Source organism: Cydia fagiglandana, chromosome 12, assembly GCF_963556715.1.
Source record: "Cydia fagiglandana chromosome 12, ilCydFagi1.1, whole genome shotgun sequence".
NCBI classification, from domain to species: domain Eukaryota; kingdom Metazoa; phylum Arthropoda; class Insecta; order Lepidoptera; family Tortricidae; genus Cydia; species Cydia fagiglandana.
Window position 1 is genome coordinate 1857864 of NC_085943.1, and position 14726 is coordinate 1872589.

The 14726-nt window shown below is 38.5% G+C and overlaps 1 protein-coding gene and 1 non-coding gene across 2 annotated transcripts in view; both read right to left on the minus strand.

Moving 5' to 3' along the window:
- The window catches only part of LOC134669430 (AP-3 complex subunit beta-2), a 54916-nt gene that overhangs the window by 26111 nt on the left and 14079 nt on the right, over positions 1-14726 (minus strand). The window contains exons 10-12 of the mRNA XM_063527007.1: positions 9918-10076; positions 3745-3853; positions 1720-1828 (exon numbers count right to left, since the gene is read on the minus strand). Of these exons, the coding sequence (XP_063383077.1) occupies positions 1720-1828; positions 3745-3853; positions 9918-10076 (377 nt within the window). The remainder of the gene's footprint in view (positions 1-1719; positions 1829-3744; positions 3854-9917; positions 10077-14726) is intronic.
- Trnas-uga (transfer RNA serine (anticodon UGA)) lies at positions 10350-10431 on the minus strand. The gene has a single exon. It is a non-coding gene; the product is annotated as a tRNA-Ser (tRNA).

Genomic DNA, 14726 nt, shown 5'->3' on the forward strand with positions numbered 1-14726 from the left:
ACTTTAGTCACAACACTACCCATCATAGACAATTGTAGAATGTAAAAGAAACAAAAACGTCATTACATCAGGGCCTAATAACCTAACTTATGAAACCATTTTAAACTTTTAATGAAATATCCAAGATACAGTTATATATTGTTGTATTTTACCGATTTTACTATTATATAGTGTATGTGTTTCAATGGTGTTTGATGAGATGATGTGAAAATTCAAGGAGAAACAGTGACAAAACAAAGTTACGTCTTTTGTTTACAAAGTTAGCAAGTTCTATTGGAATGGACTTTAGCTTAAATCTAGAATAGGCTCTAGAGGGATTGTACCAAGAATGCTGGTGGCATTTCCTCGCGGTATCGCAATGCTGATGCGTTGTGCGAGGTAGCCGCCAGCTCTTCGGTCACCAGTTACGTCAACCAGACGCTTCGCGATTTCTGCGAACAACTTGTCGCGCTGGGGACACTATGTTACTTAGCAAACAATGTATGATAAAACTACAGGTGATTTTTTTTTCTCATGTAGCGGGTTCGATTCCCGGTTCAACTAAGTAATTATTTAAAAATATATGAATGCAGTTTAAATTGTTTTTTTTTAATTAAAATAATGTCTTCTTTGAGCAAAATATCCTATCTACGATATTTAAGGTACTTTCCCTTGATGTCCCATAGTCTTGGGACGCCCTGTATAGTAGGGTGGGCCGTTTGAGTAAATATTGGAAATAAGCAATGTAAAAGGATGCGTAATTTTATGTAGATAATGAGAAAAATAATTTGAAAAATCTAGCTATTTACTTTGAGCCCTCTACCAACGATTAAGTGTAAAAATTAAATATATATTTTTAAATAAATTTTCATTGTAATTTTTTCCATTTTTATTTTTTGTTTGAAGAAAGCAATGCCTTAAGCATCCGACATGATTTTAACGTTCGTCAATTACACTCCTAAACATTTTTTTCTAAAGTCGAAAAAGTACTCATAAATTGCGTTTTTCGGAAAAAACCTTTTTAATATATGGCAGACGCCCAAATTTGTATTTGAATCCTATTCTAGGCCCATTAGTGAACAATAAAATAAAATAGATCATAAAAATATATACTGTTTATAGCAAACCAATGAGAAAAAGCACATCGTAATATGCCTGAATTGGCATAAAACGCAACTTTTGCCTAAGTTTACAAAAATAGGAATAATTGTAAAAATGCATAATAAAAATGCCAAAAACTGTTTTTATCATATTTAAGCAGTTCTACTTTCATATTCAATATAAACTAAAAATTTATTGTATATATTAACGACCCTTCTCGTATTTCATGCGATAAAGTGATAATTGTATTTTATATGAACTGTTGGGGTGTTATATTATGTATATGATTTTAGTGAAAATTAAGAGCTAAATACTACTGAATTAGGTTAGTTAATGGTCTATTTATGTTATATTATAATAATTTTAATAAATAAGAGCCATCCAATATTTTTATTTTTTTTTAAATTTTGCCCTATTTTTTTTCTTCGTCGGCTGGTAGAGGGCTAAAAATAATACCTATTTTGATTATTTTGCTAGAACTGTAATCTACGCATTATTACGCAACTTTTGATACCTATTACGATATGAGTTTTGAATATTTATTTTCTTACATACAAAATCGGCCCACCCTACTGTATAGTTTACAATTGGTCCCACTGACATCAGGTGATGATGATGGGAACACCGCTACACACTGACCTGTCCGAGCGCAGCAGCTTGGCGGCGCGGGCCACGGCGGCGCGCGCTGAAGTGGCCCCTCCCCCCACCACCCGCTTCACCACCACCACGGCCTCACATACTACCCATTCTGTTCAATAACAATAGAAAATAGAAATAGAAAATATTTATTTGGCGTAAAAAACATACATTAGGTACAACATCAAGTTAAATAAAGAAACGTACACCAAATAGGATGCCGCTCAACATAAGCAGTGTCAGTAAGACACGGCACTGGTTTTCAGGGCACCCAAAATTAAAAACTAAAACTTAAAACTAATAAATAGAAACAGAACACGTTAGAAAGAAATAGAGAGAGAGATAAAGATCACAAATATTGCTTATAGTTCACGAATATGTAATTACATATCTCTTTTGGAATATGACCGCTTAGTTATAAACTGTGTTGGGTTGCGAGTAAATACTTTTTGAGGTTATACCTAAAAGATAATATAGCGCATTACAGTAAAATCCTCTAAGAAATAGTACAGAGGGGCTACCGCGAAAACCGAAATTCGCAAATTGCGGGGATCTTTCTCTTTTACTCCAATGAAGGCGTAATTAGACTGACAGAGAAAAATGCCCGCAATTTGCGAACTTCGATTTTCGTGGTTATAGGCCAGATCCCACCAAATCTTTTCACGTAAAGTGTTGCCAAGACTAGGCGCATAAAGCTTTTACACTAAAAAATTATCACTTATCAGATCCCGTAGTAGGTAACAAGACTTTTACTCTTTCAGACCTAACTTTATAAGCTCTAACTGTATAAAGCCATCATCTTGGTCAAATAGTACGGCTTGGCCGTTTCATTGCTGTCATATGGACAATCCCGTAATGACACTTTCAGAATTTGAAAGACCTGTGTTACTACTTTGTACAACAAGTCCACCGAGGGAGTGTTTATGAGCATACATCGGGGTTTTCGGTGCGGGAATGTTTTACACTAGCCAAATAACAGGTAAAAACTGTAAAACCGGGCAAGTGCGAGTCGGACTCGCGCACGAAGGGTTCCGTACCACAATGCAAAAAAAAAAAACAAAAAAAGCAAAAAAAAAACGGTCACCCATCCAAGTACTGACCACTCCCGACGTTGCTTAACTTTGGTCAAAAATCACGTTTGTTGTATGGGAGCCCCATTTAAATCTTTATTTTATTCTGTTTTTAGTATTTGTTGTTATAGCGGCAACAGAAATACATCATCTGTGAAAATTTCAACTGTAGCTATCACGGTTCGTGAGATACAGCCTGGTGACAGACAGACGGACAGACGGACGGACGGACGGACGGACGGACGGACAGCGAAGTCTTAGTAATAGCGTCCCGTTTTACCCTTTGGGTACGGAACCCTAAAAAACGATAATAATTTAACATTTCTAAACACATTTGGACCTTACTACCTACGTTTAATTCATAGTTTGGTAATTGTTTTACAATAAACATAGTTATAAATACACGAAATCATTCCCGCTCCGAAAATGCTTATGAGCCCCGATGTATGTTTATAAGACTGCAACGAAACAGCCAATTTGAAATCGCTAAGTAGTTAAAACATGTGCGGAAATACGAATTAAAATCAATCATGACGTAAGGTTTAATACAAGACGACGTACATCCAGCCGCAAAGGTGCATGGTCACTTTATGAGTGGATTAATTTTATGTGTCCATGCGATTTGCAGATCGCTGTAAACTATATAGCTTGAGCGGCACGTCACGTAACGGGCCCGCAAAGATGTACTAAAATTCGTTACTGGCATGTGCATCGCGTTTGCTGCCTGAAGCCTCCGCAGCATGATGTTTCAAGTGCGTTATCACGGATCTATAATGATTTTACTTATGTCTGCATATGTAAAAAATCGTAGAGAGGAGATAGAGATTTAAAACTTTGCTTTGATATAACAGAATCATATTTCGGCCCAGAAAAAATCAAAGGAAATATTTTTAAATTTTAATTTACTGTCCACATTTACTATAAACATATTGCTCCTACGATGACAGTTATAACTCACCATCTTTACTGCTGAGCAGCTTCAGTAGACCATTCAGACACGTCTCGGCCTCGCCTTGAATGGCCACGGCCAATCTGCCGATAGCTTGGATAGTCGCTCCAGCGAACACCTACATAAAAACAATACATTATAGAATTATCTAAGATAAACTATGCTAAATATTACATTTCTTGAGAGCGTAAACTGCCAAAGAGCAAACCACTTGCCCATTCTTGATGCAGATTTTTTGACATCCGCGGATGCGGATATTTATTATACATATTTAGGTACTTGAAAAACATCATATTTAAATATTAGTAGTAACCCATATAACCATTCCAGTCGCAGAATCATCAAAGTGGTAACTAAATGTCAGATGTGTCGTAACAGAGTCCACACAATGTGTCTAGAATTGTTTCGAAACAAAGTGTCGTCGCCGTGTCTACACTTTTCCGTAACAAGGTGTCGACACATTTGTGTGCACTTTGCGTGCGGTTTGCGACTAAATCTGACAGCAAATTTGTGACAGCAAATGTCAAAATAAAATACCCCTTGAAAACCAAGGTTTGTCAAACTACTATTAGTGTCTCGTGTGCTCGTAATTCTAGTAAGTCATCATGGGCGATGCGAATGATAAAAATCGACCAAAACCATATAAACACCCAACACCCGTCAACCTTTTACAAAAAATTTTTAAAGAAATGCAATACGCTACTAGGTCAGGCAACGAATGCTCAAAAAAGTTGTAGAGGGAAATGCTCGGAACACAATTTTTGACTCCGTAACTTGGTTTGGACAAGTTAGGAGGTGAACATATCAAAAGTCCTCGGCCGTAGCCCTTGAGCGGGAGGGAGAGAGGGGGCTTTGAAGGTCCCATTTTCCGGTTTTTCGATTATATCTCGGAAACTATGCATCTTAGCGACATGGCCACTTATACAAAATGAAAGTTAATTTAATTTGTTACAAGTTTATTTAGTCAATTTTTTCCATATATTGAATAGTTTTTGAGATATCCGCTCTTGAAACTTTATTTAGGGCTCTCAATTTTATCTTGATCTCTACATCAGTGAAGGTGCTAGGCCGTGTTCCACAAAATTTAAAAACAATTTTTTTAGGCTTCCGTACCTCAAAAGGAAAAAATGGAACCCTTATAGGATCACTCGTGCGTCTGTATGTCTGTCCGTCTGTCACAGCCTATTTTCTCGGAAACTACTGGACCAATTAAGTTGAAATTTGGTACATATATGTAAATTAGGGACCCAAAGACGGACATGTAACGTAAACAAATTGATTTTATACCCAAAAAATTACCATTGCCCCCCCCCCCCCCCCTTTATCTCCGAAAATACTAGGTCTCAAATTTTGAAAAAAATACACAAAATAGTCCTTTACCTATCGCGATTATTAAGATGACAGGAAAACCTATTAGAAATGTGCAGCCAAGCGCGAGGCGGACTTAATGTACGGAACCCTTAATACGCGAGTCCGGCTCGCACTTGGCCGGTATTTTTTAAACTCCTCTTGACGCTTAACCGCTGAACCGATTTCGTTGAAATTTGGTATAGAAATAGTTTGCGTCCCGGAACAGGACATAGGATAGATCTTATAACCAAAATCATCTTTTGAAGGTGTGAAAAGTGGCGTGAAAATTTGTACGGAAAATCAATAACCGCTGAACCGATTTATATGAAATTTGGGATGGTCTACAATTCTACATCTTTGATTTAGTTGAAAATGATAAAAAACATGACTTCAAACCTAAACTTAAACAGTAAGTATTAACTTCAAGAATTCAATTCTGAATTCCCCCCTGCACCACATTTCACAACTTTAAAGGATGATTTTTGAGATAACTTATTATGTCCTGTCTCGGGACTCAAAATATATGTGTACCTTTAAATTAAAACTGTTCAGCAGTCTAAGCGTGAAGAGGAGTTTAAAAGAAAGTATTTTAATAAGTTTATATGTTTTTACTTCGGAATGGTGTCAATGTGATACCATAACTAAATTTGGTACTGTGAATTTATACGAAAACGATACCAAACATGGCCTCGTAGCTTTACTGATGTAGAAGTCAAGATAAAATTGAGAGCCCTAAATTCTTATTACTTGGCCTAACTTGTGTAGAAGGAAACGGAAAAATAAAAGTCTTCGGCAGGAATATAAGACACAAATATAATTTTTAGAGTTACTATTTCAATCATCAAACATAAACATACCTTGATTATATTATTCTAGTGAGATACGCATAGATAAAAAAAACATTAAAAAAATTACAAGGTCGAAATGTCACGGAGCTTGTGTGAGTTATATGTGAAAAATAGAAACTTTTATGACAAAAAAATCTGGACATAATTTAAGAATCATCCAATTGCGTCCAGGAATCATCAGTATTTTTGCTTGTTTCATTACCTCCTTGCTTCTTTTTTTGTCCTTTGTATTCTGTAGCAATTGGTTAGTTCTGAAAATAAAGATAACTTGCGTCGTCACGGATGTCGATTTATAGGTTTTAGGGAGTGCAGAATTCGAAAATGATGACCATTTTATAATCCAAGATGGCGGCTACGCATTTTGTCATAAAAGTCGTCATGAATATCGTTTTATAGGTTTTAGGAAGTGACAGGTCCAACAATTGTCTACATCACTGTAATTGACGTCACAGGCCTCCATGGGCTACGGTAATCGCTTACCATCAGACGGGCGGTGTGGTTGTTTGCCACCAACATGTTAATTAAAAAAAACTCCACTATATCGTCAGTTCATAAGTACTTATTTTGCGAAGCTAATTTGTCACAAGAAATACGACAATTGTCACGAAATTCCGACACATAACTCAAGAATTACCGAAAGTTCTTTGAAATCTTGTGACAATTTTCATCATTATCATCATAAACATCGCAAGAGAAATACCTGTTTTTTGCCGATATAATAAAGTTTTTAAAAATAATACAATGATGGTGACAAACAGGAATACGGCCCGCCCGATGGTAAGCGATAACCGTAGCCCATGGATGCCTGTGACGTCAGCAACAATGAGACTTGTCGAAATGTCGCACCTGTCACGTTACGTCACATTGTCACGCCAGGGAATACATCTGAAAATTGTGTGTTCCCATTTGTCCCCATCCCGATAAGGTGGGAAAAAATGGGAAATATTTACATGAAAATCCTATTCCATCTGTTCCCTACGGAGATAAATGGGAATACATCCGAAAATTGTGTGTTCCCATTTGTCCCCACCCCGATAAGGTGGAAAAAATGGGAAATATTTACATGCAAATACTATTCCATCTGTTCCCTGCGAGGATAAATGGCATTACATCCGAAAATTGTGTGTTCCCATTTGTCCCCACCCCGAAAAGGTGGGAAAATTGGGAAATATTTACATGCAAATCCTATTCCATCTGTTCCCTGCGGGGATAAATGGGAATACATCCGAAAATTGCGTGTTCCCATTTGTCCCCACCCCGATAAGGTGGAAAAAATGGAAAATATTTACATGCAAATCCTATTCCATCTGTTCCCTGCGAGGATAAATGGGATTACATCCGAAAATTGTGTGTTCCCTTTTGTCCCCACCCCGATAAGGTGGGAAAAAATGGGAAATATTTACATGCAAATACTATTCCATCTGTTCCCTGCGGGGATAAATGGGATTACATCCGAAAATTGTGTGTTCCCATTTGTCCCCACCCCGAAAAGGTGGGAAAATTGGGAAATATTTACATGCAAATCCTATTCCATCTGTTCCCTGCGGGGATAAATGGGAATACATCCGAAAATTGCGTGTTCCCATTTGTCCCCACCGCGATAAGGTGGAAAAAATGGAAAATATTTACATGCCAATCCTATTCCATCTGTTCCCTGCGGGGATAAATGGGAATACATCCGAAAATTGCGTGTTCCCATTTGTCCCCACCCCGATAAGGTGGAAAAAATGGAAAATATTTACATGCAAATCCTATTCCATCTGTTCCCTGCGAGGATAAATGGGATTACATCCGAAAATTGTGTGTTCCCATTTGTCCCCACCCCGATAAGGTGGGAAAAAATGGGAAATATTTACATGCAAATACTATTCCATCTGTTCCCTGCGGGGATAAATGGGATTACATCCGAAAATTGTGTGTTCCCATTTGTCCCCACCCCGATAAGGTGGAAAAAATGGAAAATATTTACATGCAAATCCTATTCCATCTGTTCCCTGCGGGGATAAATGGGATTACATCGGAAAATTGTGTGTTCCCATTTGTTCTCACCCCCAATAAGGTGGGAAAAAATGGGAAATATTTACATGCAAATCCTATTCCATCTGTTCCCTGCGGGGATAAATGGGATTACATCCGAAAATTGTGTGTTCCCATTTGTCCCCACCCCGATAAGGTGGGAAAAAATGGGAAATATTTACTTTCAAATCCTATTCCATCTGTTCCCTGCGGGAATAAATGGGAATACATCCAAAAATTGTGTGTTCCCATTTGTCCCCGTCCCGAAAAGGTGGGAAATATTTACATGCAAATCCTATTCCATTTACGTACAAAAATGTCCCCCTGTCAACTTACAATCGAGATTTAATCGATAATTTATTCGATTAATATTCAGATTAATGCAATTTCAATCTATGTTAGGTCGACTAAATTAATCGCGATTAAAATATGAGGATTAACTTTTTTTATTTCATTAATTAGTCGAATAAACAGTTAGTCGATTAATGCCCTCATCTCTGACCACGGCATGGGTCTTACACTTTGAGAATATCTGAAAACGAATGAACACAAGGAGCCATTTTGCAAATCCAGTAACTTTGTTATTACTTTTGACAGCGCGTGTCATGTGTCAACACAGAGTCGACACAAAGTCGAAACATTTGCGACTACTTTGTGACTGCAATATTTTTCAGCCTTAAACCATATTTATACATCATAATTAACAAGTTTCGTAGTATGTAAAGCGTTATTTCTGTTATTTAAGTATAGTATACGCATCGAAGTACTAAAAATGCATCAAATAATATAGTTATGAACACAGGCACTGAGAAGTAAACAATTTCATTTCCGGCTAAACTAAAACAATGTGGTGGCGCGTTGATTATATTACACTTAGTTTATCAAATCACTCGAGCAGTTTAATTCCCCATAATAATTTAAGTCCTATTGTAATATAAATGCAAACAATATATAATTACGTCTTGTAATCCGTTTTAGAGATGGCGTATTAATGTCACTTATTTTTATTTAACTATTTTTCCATCTGACAGTTTCCATTTGACAGGAACAAAATGAACGAATGAACGAATGATTTTGGCATAAAGTAGTCGCAAACCCGAAACAATGTGTGCACACGGCGACCACACTTTATGTCACTTTGTGTCATGTGTCGACCCTTCCCCATTTCTGGTAACTGTGTCGACACGGCGACGACTCTGCGACTGGAATTGTGACCGAAACAGACGGTGTCGACACAAGATGTGTCAACACCGCGTCGTAACGGCGACTAGAAATGGTTGTATGGGAATTTTTACTAAATAAAAAACGAAACGGTTAGTATCTGAGCAAGAATATACGTGCACTATATTTAATAAACAGTAACTTGGCCGACTTTTCTGGATCTAGACGATTTCATTATAGGTGATGACGAAATTACCAAGGTCTTACGCCGCCGCAAAGACGTTCCTGTACCGACTTGTTCGACATCAGCATCCGCATAAGCTCCGCATCGATTTTATGCGGATGCGGATGTTGAAAATAATGCGGAAGTTCCGCGGATGCGGATGCGAATATTCCTTATCAGAGCAGGTGACGTATGTCTGGAACTCCTTAAGTATAGGGTCCTATAGTTACTTGTGGGGTGGTTCAAGTGTGACTAGTGAAGGTTACCTTATCAGAGCAGGTGACGTATGTCTGGAACTCCCTGAGTACCACAGCCGCGCCGGTCTCCGTAGCGAGGTTGGTGAGGATCTCCAACTTGAGCAGTTTCAGGTGTGTGGGGTCCGGGTTACTGGTGGGGGTGGTTCAAGTGTGACTAGTGAAGGTTACCTTATCAGAGCAGGTGACGTATGTCTGAAACTCCCTGAGTACCACAGCCGCGCTGGTCTCCGTAGCGAGGTTGGTGAGGATCTCCAACTTGAGCAGTTTCAGGTGTGTGGGGTCCGGGTTACTGGTGGGCGTGGTTCAAGTGTGACTAGTGAAAGTTACCTTATCGGAGCAGGTGACGTATGTCTGGAACTCCCTGAGTACTACAGCCGCGCTGGTCTCCGTAGCGAGGTTGGTGAGGATCTCCAACTTGAGCAGTTTCAGGTGTGTGGGGTCCGAGTTGCGAACGAAGAAGGATTTCAGGAACGGCTCGAATAGAGTCTGAAACAAGATCGTATATTAATAATGTGCGACATAAAAATAACTTAATTCACATATCAATTTATTATGTTGTACAAAACATAGTACTTTTTTTGTTTAAAAATTGAAACAAAAAAATAAAATGCTGTTCCTATTGAAAATTATGTTTTTGTTTAAAAAAAAACACTTTATACCAGCCCTATTGGTAGGACTGTGGATCTTAGGAGGTTACAATGCCTCAACTTAAAAAAACTAGTTAAAAAAATAAAAACAACACAACATGAAAAAAAAAATCGCTGAGGACAGGATTCGAACCTGCGCGGGTAGAACCCATTGGATTTCAAGTCCAACTCCTTAACCACTCGGACACCTCAGCTATTGCTACCACTGACGAAATTAACGATCTCTTTCATAAAGAAAACTCCATTAATGAAGCCCTATTGTTTTCTTCTCTTGTTTATATAACGAGTAGTTATTTACCTACTTTGAAAACTTGGCGTTATTCATACACGTGTGTCAGTAGGGAATATTTATTAAGCAAAACTCCGCGTAGAGGGCTTCACTAACTCATTCACGTGGCCTACCGTGAATGACGACAGTCGAAAGTTCGGTTTCTGGCTCTCTATCACTCTTGCTTATTCGATCGATGGAGAGGCAGATAACGAAATTTCGATTTTCGCATTTCGCGGTAAGCCACCTGTAAACAAACCGCCTTGATGCATCAATGTCATAGTAAAAATCGGAATGAAGTTGTGTTTTGTAACTTCCAGTGGCGGCGCGTCCATAAAAGCCGATTCCCACCGGCGTGCCTGTTTTTGGACGTTTGAGCAGAGTTGTAAAGGAAATATGTAAGTCAAACTAGCCCCGGCTTGCCTATGAATATGTTTGACGCGCCGCCACTGGTAACTTCAGACCTATATATTCTCTCAATATTCCATTCTTCCTTTTATGTTTTGCAGTTTTTAAACCTCTTTTGTAAGCAGTAAAATAGAACCTATTTATATGTCATGATACTAAAATCGGTATAATTCGGTAGTAACAGTTCCATAAATAAAACCTTCCCATTGTGGTAAATATTAAAATTATTATTATTATTAAACAAGAAATTCAAAACCGTATTTGTTTTAATTACCGCCCCATTCCCATACAACCATTTCCAGTCGCCGTTACGACGCGGTGTAGACACATCTTGTGTCGACACCGTCTGTTTCGGTCACAATTCCAGTCGCAGAGTCGTCGCCGTGTCGACACAGTTACCAGAAATGGGGAAGGGTCGACACATGACACAAAGTGACATAAAGTGTGGTCGCCGTGTGCACACATTGTTACTAGTTTGCGACTACTTTATGCCAAAATCATTCGTTCATTCGTTCATTTTGTTCCTGTCAAATGGAAACTGTCAGATGGAAAAATAGTTAAATAAAAATAAGTGACATTAATACGCCATCTCTAAAACGGATTACAAGACGTAATTATATATTGTTTGCATTTATATTACAATAGGACTTAAATTATTATGGGGAATTAAACTGCTCGAGTGATTTGATAAACTAAGTGTAATATAATCAACGCGCCACCAAATTGTTTTAGTTTAGCCGGAAATGAAATTGTTTACTTCTCAGTGCCTGTGTTCATAAATATATTATTTGATGCATTTTTAGTACTTCGATGCGTATACTATACTTAAATAACAGAAATAACGCTTTACATACTACGAAACTTGTTAATTATGATGTATAAATATGGTTTAAGGCTGAGAAATATTGCAGTCACAAAGTAGTCGCAAATGTTTCGACTTTGTGTCGACTCTGTGTAGACACATGACACGCGCTGTCAAAAGTAATAACAAAGTTATTGGATTTGCAAAATGGCTCCTTGTGTTCATTTGTTTTCAGATATTCTCAAAGTGTAAAAATGCCGTGGTCAGAGATGGGACTTAATAGATTAACTGTTTATTCGACTAATTAATGGAATAAAAAAAGTTAATTCTCAAATTTTAATCACGATTAGTTTAGTCGACCTAACATAGATTGAAATTGAATTAATCTGAACATTAATCGAATAAATTATCGATTAAATCTCGGTTGGAAGTTGACAGGGGGCCATTTATGTACGTAAAAATAATAGAAATGTCTTGCATGCAGATGGTAGCCAAACACTTTGTCATAAAAGTCGAGATGGGTGTCGATTTATAGCTTTTAGGGAGTGCCGATTTCGAAAATGATGACCATTTTGGAATCCAAAATGGCCGCCATGCACTGTGTCATAAAAGTCGTCATGGATGTTGTTTTATACGTTTTAGGGGGCCCCGATTTAGAAAATGATGACCATTTTGGAGTCCAAAATGGCGGCCATGCACTATGCCATAAAAGTCGTCATGGGTGTCGTTTTATAGGTTTTAGGAGGCGCAGATTTCAAAAATGATGACCATTTTGGATTCCAAGATGGCGGCCATGCACTATGTCATAAAAGTCGTCATGGATGTCGTTTTATAGGTTTTAGGGGGCCCCGATTTAGAAAATGATGACCATTTTGAAATCCAATATGGCGGCCATGCACTATGTCATAAAAGTCGTCATGGGTGTCATTTTATAGGTTTTGGGGGGCGCAGATTTCAAAAATGATGACCATTTTGGATTCCAAGATGGCGGCCATGCACTATGTCATAAAAGTCGTCATGGATGTCGTTTTATAGGTTTTGGGGGGCGCAGATTTAGAAAATGATGACCATTTTGGAATCCAGAATGGCGGCCATGCACTATGTCATAAAAGTCGTCATGGGTGTCGTTTTATAGGTTTTGGGGGGCGCAGATTTAGAAAATGATGACCATTTTGGAATCCAGAATGGCGGCCATGCACTATGTCATAAAAGTCGTCATGGGTGTCGTTTTATAGGTTTTGGGGGGCGCAGATTTCGAAAATGATAACCATTTTCGATTCCAAAATGGCGGCCATGCACTATGTCATAAAATTCGTCATGGATGTCGTTTTATGGGTTTTAGGGGGCCCCGATTTAGAAAATGATGACCATTTTGTAATCCAGAATGGCGGCCATGCACTATGTCATAAAAGTCGTCATGGGTGTCGTTTTATAGGTTTTGGGGGGCGCAGATTTCGAAAATGATGTCCATTTTGGAATCCAAAATTGCGGCCATGCACTATGTCATATAAGTCGTCATGGGTGTCGTTTTATAGGATTTAGGGGGCGCAGATTTCGAAAACGATGACCATTTTGGATTCCAAGATGGCGGCCATGCACTATGTCATAAAAGTCGTCATGGATGTCGTTTTATAGGTTTCAGGGGACGCAGATTTCGAAAATGATGGCCATTTTGGAATCCAAAATGGCGGCCATGCACTATGTCATAAAAGTCGTCATGGGTGTCGTTTTATAGGTTTTGGGGGGCGCAGATTTAGAAAATGATGACCATTTTGGATTCCAAAATGGTGGCCATGCACTATGTCATAAAAGTCGTCATGGATGTCGTTTTATAGGTTTTGGGGGGCGCAGATTTAGAAAATGATGACCATTTTGGAATCCAGAATGGCGGCCATGCACTATGTCATAAAAGTCGTCATGGGTGTCGTTTTATAGGTTTTGGAGGGCGCAGATTTAGAAAATGATGACCATTTTGGAATCCAGAATGGCGGCCATGCACTATGTCATAAAAGTCGTCATGGGTGTCGTTTTATAGGTTTTGGGGGGCGCAGATTTCGAAAATGATAACCATTTTCGATTCCAAAATGGCGGCCATGCACTATGTCATAAAATTCGTCATGGATGTCGTTTTATGGGTTTTAGGGGGCCCCGATTTAGAAAATGATGACCATTTTGTAATCCAGAATGGCGGCCATGCACTATGTCATAAAAGTCGTCATGGGTGTCGTTTTATAGGTTTTGGGGGGCGCAGATTTCGAAAATGATGACCATTTTGGAATCCAAAATGGCGGCCATGCACTATGTCATAAAAGTCGTCATGGATGTCGTTTTATAGGTTTTGGGGGGCTCCAATTTTGAAAATGATGACCATTTTGGAATCCAAAATGGCGGCCATGCACTATGCCATAAAAGTCGTCATGGGTGTCGTTTTATAGGTTTTGGGGGGCGCAGATTTAGAAAATGATGACCATTTTGGATTCCAAAATGGTGGCCATGCACTATGTCATATAAGTCGTCATGAGTGTCGTTTTATAGGATTTAGGGGGCGCAGATTTCGAAAACGATGACCATTTTGGATTCCAAGATGGCGGCCATGCACTATGTCATAAAAGTCGTCATGGATGTCGTTTTATAGGTTTTAGGGAGCGCAGATTTCGAAAATAATAACTATTTTGGAATCCAAGATGGCGGCCATGCACTATGTTAAAAGTCGATATGGATGTCGTTTTGTTGGTCATGGTCATCATTTTCGAAATCTGCTTTTCCTAACACCTATAAATCAACATCTATGACGGCTTATATGACAAAGTGCACGGCAGACATCTTGGAATCCAAAATGGTCATCATTTTCGAATTCTGCACTCCCTAAAACCTATAAAACGATATCCATGACGACTTTTATGACAAAATACGTAGCCGCCATCTTGGAATATAAAATGATCATAGTTTTCGAATTCTGCACTCCCTAAAACCTATAAATCGACATCCGTGACGACGCAAGTTATCTTTAT